Consider the following 11,652-nt stretch of genomic DNA (forward strand, 5'->3'; position numbering starts at 1 on the left):
TCAACTGGGATGCCAACTGAACGGACAAAGCTTAGAAACTGTGACAACCAAAACCGCCCCTCCTCGGTCCCATTGATATTATACACATAACCGCTGCGTTCCAGATCGGTTTTCAGATCGAGTATGTTGTTCAAGGAATCCTGGCGCCAATATTCATTTCCACTGACAACCACAACAGACACGGATGGGCCGAACGTACTAAAGAACCGCTCCTCGGATTCGTAAAATGAAGACGAAACTGAGTCGTCCGCGACAACGCTACGTAAGATAAAATCTGTCTGTAAATTACAACAACCCCAGATAGCTAAACTGATATATATCAACCACAAAGTGCCAACAAGCATCCTGCATATGGGCATTGCTAGAAAAATGCTAACGTGCTTATGGACAAGTCCGGAGAGGCTTCTTTCACTCGCTTGCCACGGCTCTGTATCATCTACTGAATGTCCCCCGGCACAGAAGATTTTATAAACCAACGGTTGATCACTTGCTTTGGCCCTAGGCAACACTGTCTTACACATTGCATAAGCATGCCTGTTTGCCTTTTCTCTTCGCCCGTCCAAACCAAACAGTGCTACAAGAAACAAACACTGGTACAGGAGAAGGAAGACAGTCACAAGAGCTGAGAAAATGAAGAAGGTTCTTAACCCTGGAAAGTCTGTAACACTGCTGACTCCGTAGGTGACGGCTAGTATGACCGCGGTATAGGTCATGGGCACCCCGGTCTCGCGGAGGGTCCGCCCCAGGCGCTCCGGTACCGCCGCGGTCTCGTCTGTTCGCCACCACGATGTGGCCAGGTGAAGTCTGTTTGCCGCTTCAAGTCCTGAACAAAAAGTATCAAGAATGTGAAAATCAGTTCAGTGAATCAATTCAGCTCAAATGATCTCAAGGAACAGTGGAGCATATTTTCCACTAGTCATGACAGACACCAGACGCTATAGTATATACAGGCCCATTAGGGCAGATAAATGTAAGAAATTAGATTTTCCTTCCATTTCTTAATATAGTTACGTCAATCCTAAAGCATTGCATAGTAAGATAAGCTGCATCATCACTATGTCATACAAACATGTTTAAAAGCTGTGTTCCTCCAAGCAACACATGACTGACTACTGCCATGTAGCCTTTATATCAATAAACCTCACTGCCCATTGAGATGCACGTTGACACCATAGTTTATTTTATAAAACCTCATCTTTCCAATATGTCTTGCAGTTTCGGAAGGAAATCTAACCTCAGCTTGTTGATACTCTTCTAAATAGACTAAGCTTATGATTATATATTCCTCTGAAGTGAAAAGATTGTTTCCAAAGAACTTATCTAGCCAATATGGAGTGTGCCGATGGCCAGCATAAAATAATATAATTTTTGGTGTGTCTGTCTGTTTGTCTGTCTGTCTGTGTGTTCGTGTTTCCGGATATTTGTGGTCAGCATAACTAAAGAACCTCTTGAGGGATTACGATGATACTTGGTATGTGGGTGGGGGTTGGGAAGACAAAGGTCAAGATCGATTTTGAGCTCACTGGTATGTGACCTTAGTACTGCAGCAGAAATTCCATTTTTTGTATCTTTTTACCTGGATTTGCTATTGTCATGATCTTTTAGTGGCAAGAGTTGTGATTCAAGAGTTGAGGAGACATTGTGTGGAAATAAGTAGGAAATCATTAGAATCACACCATGTATTGCTCCAAATTGCAAGCCATTAGAGATCTTAATTAAGGAATTACAAAATGTGACCAAGATGTATTTCTCACCTAGCATGGGGAATGAGATCAGGCCGATGGGAGGGATGAACTTGAACCCTAACCACAGTAGAAGTCCAAAAGTGGACAGGAAAGCCAGGGCCAGGGCCAACAGACTTCCCATTCCCACTAACACTTTTGCCCGGACCCAGTCTGCGCTTAATGATACAGAACACACGATACTGACAAGGGCAAACATCAATGCAAACCTGCGGACAACTGCAGCACTTGTGTCAATAATGTCTGTTTCAAGTGTTGTGGATGTCAGCGGGACCGCAGTAAGGTTATCAGTGGAAAGTTCCAACACTTTGCGAGTGAAGGCTTGCTCCCATGCTTCAGCTGTGCCTCCCTCATCTGGCTGCAGATGGTAAGACAGCTGAAAAGCACTCGCTCGTTTCAGTGTCTTTCTGTCTGGGAGAAAGTCTACCCCACCGATCTGATGGCCGAGAAACACCGACGTATTCTCGCGGTAGCTCGCTATCGGGAATGTAATGTTTATCGTCCCGACATCCCCCTGGCATTGCTGACTCAACAGGTCCACAAGAGGAGAAAAGACGCACGTTTGGTTTCTCCTCGCGCACAGATCCTTGTAGGTTAGAGTCTGTTCACCAACAGTAACAGGCGTTTCCACTATAGTTTGGTGGATTGTTTGCACCTGTCTTGCAAGTTCACAGTTCAGCAGGTTACCGGTGTCTTCTGTTACGATGATCACCTTACCGAAGTTACCTACGTTGGTCTGTCTGTCCGGTAAGAAGTCGGAATAGTTAGTGGAAAAACAGCGACGGACGGCTGCTTGATCTTGGCCCACTCGTCCATTTTCAGGGCTGAACAAGTAGACAATGTCCCATTCCGCTTGAATAAACATGAAACCGACACCCAAAATCCCGGCAACTAAAACAGAGCCTATCAGGAAAAAGACTGGCGTACTTGCCACCAGCCGTCCATGGAGACCGAACAGCCTGTCGAGACGATACTGTGCCGTTTTCATTTTGCCAAAAGTCGCTTCCACAGGACCGAAGGAAGTGAAGGCTGTGTATTTGGTGTTTTCACGTGGAGCACACGGCAGTGATTTATTGTCTGGGTAGGGTGTCAGGTACCCTAACCTTATGACTTGTGGTAGGACAATAAGGTTTCGGACTATTCCACCGAATCACTTGTGGGGAAGAGTATACCCTTTGTGTATGAAGGTAAATGTAAAGAAATAATCCTTGATGTTTGTAACAAGACAGCCATAACATGATGCATGGACAACTGGATATTTGATAATTAATGGAAGGTGTCAAATTAGGGTGGTGGAAGACAAGTGTTAAAACCTCCACATTCATGAAATGGAAGACCCTATGCAGATTCAAGTTAACGTTTGTCAAGTAACACTATTGGCTAGAAGACTTCGTAGTTTCCGCCCACCATCTGACAGTATCACATCTTTTTTTACTTGGGCTATCAGACCGACACCCAGATCTAAACTAGCCTCAACACGGAACGGACGAATAGATCGGTTAAGAAAAAAAAATGAGGCATCGGTCTGTCAGCCTGGTTTTATTTCGAGAGTTTTAAAAATGATATAGGCTAATTTTACAAGGAATATTTCAAAACTATTCCAGCTATGGATGAAAAGGTGGCGATAGTCGGCATCGGCTGCCGCTACCCCGGCGGAGTCCACACACCGGCGGACTTCTGGGCCATGTTAGCGGAGGGAAGGGACTGCACCATCCCGCCTCCAGACGACAGGTTCGACACTTCGTACTTCTGGCATCCCAACAGAACACCTGGCAAACTTTACAATCGATGTGGTGGCTACCTACAGTGCAACGTGTTCGAATTCGACCGTCAGTTCTTCAAAATTCCGCCCGGTAAGAAACACTTTATATGAAGTGGTGTGCTATCAAAAGTTTTTAACATTCCCCCACTTGGTACGTCGGTGAAGGTTAGATAGCTAGATAACGAGATTAAGATACTCAATTAATGAAGTTACCCAACCAACTGGACGTTAACCCGTGGTGTTGCGTATCCTAATTCTAGGGTGTTTGGCTCAAAGCACAGAGGTCCTGGGTCCGATATATGCCTCGACGTCCCCTGATATGCCTCGACGTTGTGCCCTTGGGAAAATCACTTAACACGAATTCCCGCACTTCGCTCAGGTGAAATGAATACCTAGCTTTAATAAGGGACGTCCCTTGGATAGGACGTTAAATTGAGGTCGCATGTTTGGGAAGATTTACACCTCGAGCACCTTAAAGAAAACTTAACACGAAACGAGTAGGTGAGAGTGGATCAAATAGATCTTTCCGGATATGCAGCTTGTACTCTTCAGTCAAACTTGGTGTGTTACGCCATGGGGCGGTTTACCGGGTTTGCAAATGTTGACTCCCGTTTGTTTGCAAATGTAGACTTTCTTTGAACAAGCGTATAATTTTGGCATTGTGGCACCTGTAGCTGTGGTGTCATGTGGGCTGGGCTTATTGCACAATTCCTTTATTTTTTTCTATGGTCATTTTGAATTGGTTAAAACTTTGACAACGTGACAGTTTGTTAGCGACCCTGCCTCTGGACCAAGAAGTTGAGAGTTCGAATCCCGGCTGTGTCGCTCACCCGACATGCACGCTACTATAAAGGGTTGCGATCCTTAGAACAGGACGCCAAACCTTGGTCCTCTGTTCATTGTGCCTGTGGAAAAGAGCTTGGGGAACTTTTTCCTGCATGAACCTATAACTTCTGTGTATACAGTGCCTTTTCTGTCACAACCAGTGGGAAATTAGCTCCTCAGAGAGCTAGACACTTTCACTTTCGTCAGTATTTTGGAAAAGACAGCGTGCACTCTCCGAAATGTCCATTTTCAAAACTTGCCCATTTGCTTAAGTAACTGAAGTGTTGGTTTACCGGTACCGGTACCGGTGTCTTTGACGAAACTCTGTGCGGAAATGTGGCAACATATATTTACGAGGTGCAACCACAGCATTTTGTTGTGAGTGGCAGTTTTAATTTCTTAAATTTAATCCCCTATATATGGTAAATAGTGGGACCGCGTGGCGCAGTGGCAGCATGTCCGTATCTGCACCGAGAGGTTGTGGGTTCGAATCCCGCTGTCGTGCCACCGATCTTGTGCCCTTGGGAAAGGCACTGTACACGACTTTCCCCACTTTACTCAGGTGAAAATGAGTATATGGTGATTTACATCATTCACCATGCCCCGTAGAGGAGATAGGCGCCGCCAGAGGACTAAAATGCTTATTGATACAGCATAACATGTTGTTGTGCTGCCCCTACGGCTAATTAATCAGCCTTCGGCTGATTAAAAAGGCTATGGGACGAACGAACGATATGGTAAATCTTGTATTATGATTTGTGCATTTATGAAAATAATTTCTATCTATTGCACCCTGTAGCAACCCACCAGCAGCTATAAATTCTTACAACTTATTTGCCATGAATAAGTCTGGATAACGCGTATAGGCGACAACGTTATGTACATTTGAACAGCCACCGAGTATGCAAGCCATAAATTACTAATAGTAATACGCCCGGTGTTAGCTGGTCACCGACACCCAAGTCCAGGGTAAATTTTCAGGTTAAAAAATACACGGGACCCTTTGTCCTTGATGATATAGTGATTAACGGACAAACCTCGTCGACTGGGCCACAGCGCTTAAAAATGACGTGCTTTGAAGTTTAGACAACAAAGTCGGTCGTTTCCCCGTTCCGTTGCACAGTTTTTCTCAGTAAAGGAAACCGCTGGAGCAGGGTGTGACATGCCTTTATGCATGACTGACATGCTTTTGTTCGATTTATTTTCGCGAGGCCCAATAACATAATGAGTCATGTTTTCGCTTCTTCCGTGTTTTGTACTTCGTTAAAATGCATTTTGTAATCATCTTACGTTATGCATGCATAATTCCAGCTAAGCTAAGTCGCAGGGCCGGCGGTAGTCTTGGTGTTCATCACCATAACACACATCTCGCATTTGAGGCCACAGATTTAAAGCTAACCTGGATGAGCAAGCATTGTCCTCATATTTGGACTGAAAAACACACAAGACTCCGTAGAGGTAGTATAGTTACATCTATACCACTTCTTTCCTTCGTTGAAAATGTGCCTACAACAAATCGACTAATAACACTCAGGTTGGCCTGTTTGAAAATAATTGCTTTTGGTCGCACGAAAGTCAACATTTTAAGGTTGAAGCAAACAGAAACCGATCTGCAAACTATGCGACTGCTCAAGTGAAAACATTATCTTCTTTGTGGAGGAAGAAATTGGGTACACCTAAATGGGATGGAGGACATCTAGCGAAGCTACTAGTCATTGCAGCCATGTTACTAACTTACATGGTTGCAACAGTTCAAGAATGCATGAATGGATTGTAATGATATTTGGTAGGTCGGTGTGTATGTGTGTGTGTGTATGTGTGAGTGTGTGTCTATGTGTATGTATCTGTGTTTACGCGCGTGTGTGTTTGTGTGTTTTTTGTGTGCGAGTGAGGGTGCGTGTGAGTGTAAACTACATAACCGTGGAGAGGTTTCGGTCTTGAAGTCTAAGCACTACTTTAGGCATTCTAGTGGCTTTCTCGGGTCCTTTATTCTAACCTTACTGTTGTTGTGGGATTGCTTCGTTACTGTTTTTTTCTCAGAAAGAATTGATGGGAATTTCGGCCCCTATAAGCTTTTTTTCGGACCTTCAGTGTGTTCCTCTATAGAAATTTTGAAACAGGATATTTTTCTTCACCAAGAATGTTATGGGCAGAACTGGAGAAGTCGTAAATGGATCTTTATCATATTTAGTATGTTGTTAGGTGCTGGCAACATAAAGTTAGATTATGGGCCTCCTGGCGGCTTTCCATGGCAATGCAGCAGGACGTCTGGTTTTGATTACCTTCGCCGAGAAGGTTATATTTTCGGCTCTCGGTTAAGGCCTCATGTTGTGTCCCTATATGTAGGTCAACAGCATACAAGTCGAGGCTGTGTATGGATTTAAATGATATTTGGTATTTGAAATAGCGGTTGCGGAAAGGAAGGTCGTGTTCGAAAATGGTTGGCGTAGCCTTTTTCCGTCAGGAGTCAGGACGGTAGCGGGCCGAATGTGTGCGTCCGCTTTCTTGTGAACAGCATAACTCGAGAAGCCTTGAATGGATTCTGATAATATTTGGTAGGTGTGTAGGGGTCAGGAAAACGAAGGTCAAGTTCGATAATGGGCTCCCTAGTGGCTGCCTAAGGAACTGCAGCAAAACTTTTAATTTTGATACTTCATGTTCTGGACATGCTGTGGTCATGATTTTTGATTGGTAGATAGCCCTTGGGACAGAGTGTAAGTGCTGTGAGTTTGGACCTCCTAGCAACTTTTTTGGAACTGCAGGCACCGATTTCCTTTCAAACTTTGGACGAGCTCGAGAATAACTCGAGAACGTGTTGACGGATCATCATGATTTGTGGTATGTACAGGGAATGAGTGATGACTTACATAATGTAATACTAATTATGCAAATCAACAGCTAATTTGCATAATTGATGAGGAAAGTTCATAAATCCATGCCAACAGCATATAACTCGAGAAGCTGTGTATAGGTTTTCATGTTATTTGGTATTTGAGTAGCGGTTGCAAAAAGGAAGGTCGTGTTCAAAAATGGATGGCGTAGCATTTTTCGTCAGGACGGTAGAGGGCCGAGAGTGTGCGTCCGTTTGTTTGTGGAATGCATAACTTGAGAAGCCTTGAAAGGATGCTGATAATATTCGGTAGATGGGTAGGGGTCAGGACAACGAAGGTCGAGTATGATAGTGGGTCCCCTAGTGGCTTCCTAAGGTACTGCAGCAATTTTTTACATTTCGTGTTCTGAACATGCTGTGGTCGTGATTTTTCAGTGGTAGATAGCCTAAGTGATGACTTGCATAATGTGATACTTATGCAAATCAACAGCTAATTTGCATAATTAATGAGGAAAGTTCATAAATCCACTGAATTCCATGATAGAACTTTCAAACATGTTTGCATTGTTTTTGGCTGAAAGGTACTTTAGATAATTACCTTCGCCAAGAAGGTTATATTTTGGGTAGCGTGTGTATGTATTTCTATGTCTGTAGAAGACCACCATAACTCAAGAACGCCTGAATGGATTGTATTGATATTCGGTATGTGGGTAGGTCTTGTTGAGACCTAAAAACGATTAGATTCTGGGCCTCCTAGCGACCTGTTACGGTACTGCAGCGGAACTTCCTGGTTTGATATCTCGAGTTCTGGACATGCTGCGGCAATGCTTTTTAAGTGGTGGATAGCTCTTGATGTCGAGAGTAAGTGGTATAGGTTTGGGCCCCCTAGCGGCTTGTTTTGGAACTGCAGGGCATGTTTATTGTCAGACTTTAAAAGAGAATAACTCAAGAAAGGATTAACGGATTGTTATGATTTTTGGTATGTAGATGTCTGAAGTTATGCTACATATAATGACATAACAATTATGCAAAATTGTATCTATTTTGCATAATTAATTAGGAAATTTGGTAAATGCGCTCAGGTCCATTATGGGACCATTGCAACATGTAACATTTGTAACTGAGAAGGACAGGATTATTGATTGATGTATATTATGCAAAATAAAGACCTAATTTGCATAATCAATGAGAAAATGCTATATTTCATTGTGGTAAATGACAGGAAATTTTTACTTGTAGCATTTGGAAGTTATGTACAGGTGAACATCGTTGAACATCAATTATGCAAATGAGGTCCTCATTTGCATAAATTAGCAGAAAATGCGATAAAAGCCTTCTTTCTTAACATAGATTGTGTACGTTTGCTGTCTGGTGGAGGAGATGATCAGCTGATGTAATTTATGCAAATGAGAACCTTATTTGCATAATCAATGACAAACACAATTAATACAGCAATTGTAAAGAAAGGTAGGCTTATTTGGCGAAGGTATGGGGTCGTGGAACTCTAGTAATCTACATGGAAAGATGCATTTAATTATAATCAGTGGCCAATTACCGGAAATAAACAGTGTTTTATATATCTCTCATTTTGACCTATATCTAATGACACAGCTGTTTCTCAGCTCTACGAGCCTTGTGACCTGGACGCCCTTACACTGGGGAGAAAATCCTCTGACAAGCATGAAATTCTGATTGACCAGGGATGCTACCAGGTCATCTGTGGCAGTTCGCCAAGAAGGTTATGTTTTTGGTAGCATTTGTGGGTTTGTGAGGAACACACGTTCATGCAGTCATTTGCTATTGGGGTAGGTACTATTTAGTAATACATGAATAAGACCTTAAAGTCTTAAATAAAGGCATGATTATTTGGCGAAGGGATGTGTTCGTCGAACTCTAGTTCCTCATTTTATGTACTTCCTACGGTCGTGAGTAGATAGCTCGCGGACTCGTTATGAAGAAGTGACGCGGAATTGGGCCCCCTAACAGCTTTCTTCTTGGAACTATAAGGGACAATTTTGTTTGCACTTTGAAGGATGATAAGTTTGAAGGATGATAATCATTAGTATACTATAACCCCATAGTGGGACATGGCGGGAATTTCACACTTTCAGCGTTTGGAGGCTTGCTGACGATAGTGAACATCATTAGTTCCAGTTAGATGTACTATATAGTATTGATTTGTTGGTCTACCTGTTGGCCAAAGAAGAGTAATGGATGTGACTCCGAACGTCCGGAAGTAAATCTGCGAATTCTATCCAGCTGTAGAGATTGATTTGCCTTAAAATATTGTATACGTATATACCTGGATGTTTATGAACCCTCATAAGCATATCATTGGTCGTAAAGTGGCCCTCTTTACTCTTCCCCACTATGGACGCATTGTCCTATTCGGTAAAAAAAGATCAATAATTTACATGATTCATGCAATTGAGGACTTTTTTTGCATAAACAATGAGATAGATCTAGAATACATCAGTTGTTAAGCTTGGCATCATTTGGAAATAAATGTGGTCAAGGAATCCTATCTCACTAATGCAAATCAGAAAAAAACATCTCATTGGAATGAGGACAATTTCCTATTTCCCCAGATGAAGCTAACCACCTGGACCCTCAAATCCAGCTCCTGCTGGAGGTGACCTGGGAGGCCCTAGAGAATGCCGGGATACCTTCCAGATCCATCCGCGGCTCAAACACCGGGGTTTACGTAGGTGTGACGTCAAGCGAGTACCTCATGATGACCGTTAGCCCATATTCAAACGTCAGCCAATACACAAACTCTGGCACAAACTCATGCATGGTGGCCAACCGCATCTCCTACGAGTTTGACCTCCATGGTCCGAGCTTTTCTGTAGACACGGCCTGCTCCTCCTCCTTGTACTCCATCCATCTTGCCAGTGAAGCCATCAGAAAAGGAGACTGTAGCATGGCCATAGCAGGTGGTGTCAACTTGATGCTGTTGCCGGGAACCACAATTGGCTTCTGCCAAGCAGGGATGCTGTCACCAGATGGAAAGTGTAAAAGCTTTGACGCCTCTGCAGACGGGTACTGTCGAAGTGAGGGAGCCGGTGTCGTTGTACTCAAGCCACTCTCTAGAGCACTGGCAGATGGTGACAGGATCTATGCTGTCATCAGAGGAGGCAGCTTAACCAACGATGGGAGAACACCAGGCATCGCGAACCCCAGCTACGACGCCCAACTGGACCTTGTTGAGAAAGCGTGTGCAGCAGCCAAAGTACATCCTCACAGCATCCAGTATGTGGAGGCACATGGAACTGGTACCAAGGTTGGTGACAGAACAGAGGCAAATGCGCTGGGCCAGATCCTTGGAAGAGGACGAAGTAAAGAAGATCCACCTCTCTACATTGGCTCGGTGAAGTCCAACTTCGGGCACACAGAAGGCGCTGCAGGTGTGGCTGGAATCATCAAGCTGGCGCTCATGATCAGTAAGGGCCAAATTCCTAGGGTGGTGCACTTTTCGTCGCCAAATCCAGACATACACTTTGATGCGCTAAATATTCAGGTGCCCAGCACTTTGTTACAGTGGGAGGAGAAGGAAAACAGGCTCGCAGGCTGCAGCTCCTTTGGCTTTGGCGGAGCTAACGCTCATCTCATTTTGGAGAGGTCCCCATTACCAGATCGTCATCCAGCTGTACACAACAGTGACAAAGTCAACGACAATCACTTCACAGCAGGAACAGGACATGAGACAAAAACTATCATGTTGCTGTCCGGGAACACCAAGGCTGCTCTGAAAGAACAAATAGAACACTGGATCTCTTTCATAACTGACACCCCAACTCTCAATGAAGACCGCTTCCAACAGAGCCTGTACACTGCTGCAAACCGCTACCAACACCATGCAGAAAGGCTGGCAATAGTTGTCACCGGGCCCGATGACGCCGTTCAAAAGCTCAACCTCATGGCAAGAGAAGAGAAGCTGAATGTAGCCGTGGAGGGAAAGGTCCCCGAGGGTGCTGAGCGCGGCAGGATGGCCTTTGTCTTCTCCGGGATGGGGACTCAGTGGTGGGGAATGGGCAGGAAACTTGCCCTGGAGGATCCAGTGTTCAGTGACGTGATACAGGTATGTGCTTCGGTAGCATAAGCACTGCTTTAATGATTGTTATAAAAGCAGTTTTTAAAATCAATAAACTAAAACAGATCACACATGACTCCATCACAGAAGCATACTCCATGCACATTTGATATTCTGATTGTTGAATATGTCTAAATGCACATCCATATCCACATGAAAGTACTCAAATTACAACCCTATGTGTCTGCTTTTCAAACTGCACACTGTTGATTATGGCTTCCTTTCTCGTTCTTTGTCATAGCGGTTTGAAGATGTGCTGAAGACACTAGGAGCTGACTGGTCCATAGCCGACATGTGACAAAGGAGACAAATCCAGACAAGATCAACAGGACAGGTAGGACAATATTCAATGTATTGCAGCTCTCCTGTTTATTGATAAGAAGCCAACTTGGCTTTCAGA

At 44.0% G+C, this 11,652-nt stretch overlaps 2 protein-coding genes across 2 annotated transcripts; one reads left to right on the plus strand and one right to left on the minus strand.

Moving 5' to 3' along the window:
* On the minus strand, nt 1–2,730 carry LOC118426017 (patched domain-containing protein 1-like). The gene is made up of 3 exons (XM_035835268.1): nt 1,755–2,730; nt 649–823; nt 1–16 (listed from the first exon to the last, which is right to left on the minus strand). The coding sequence occupies exons 1-3, from the start codon at nt 2,728–2,730 to the stop codon at nt 1–3; spliced, it is 1,167 nt and encodes a 388-aa protein (XP_035691161.1).
* Nucleotides 2,731–3,348: 618 nt separating this feature from the next.
* Nucleotides 3,349–11,550, plus strand: LOC118426091 (putative inactive phenolphthiocerol synthesis polyketide synthase type I Pks15). The gene is made up of 3 exons (XM_035835382.1): nt 3,349–3,595; nt 9,748–11,240; nt 11,494–11,550. The coding sequence occupies exons 1-3, from the start codon at nt 3,349–3,351 to the stop codon at nt 11,548–11,550; spliced, it is 1,797 nt and encodes a 598-aa protein (XP_035691275.1).
* Nucleotides 11,551–11,652: the final 102 nt, after the last annotated feature.

The sequence above is a fragment of the Branchiostoma floridae genome, chromosome 1 (assembly GCF_000003815.2).
Source record: "Branchiostoma floridae strain S238N-H82 chromosome 1, Bfl_VNyyK, whole genome shotgun sequence".
NCBI classification, from domain to species: domain Eukaryota; kingdom Metazoa; phylum Chordata; class Leptocardii; order Amphioxiformes; family Branchiostomatidae; genus Branchiostoma; species Branchiostoma floridae.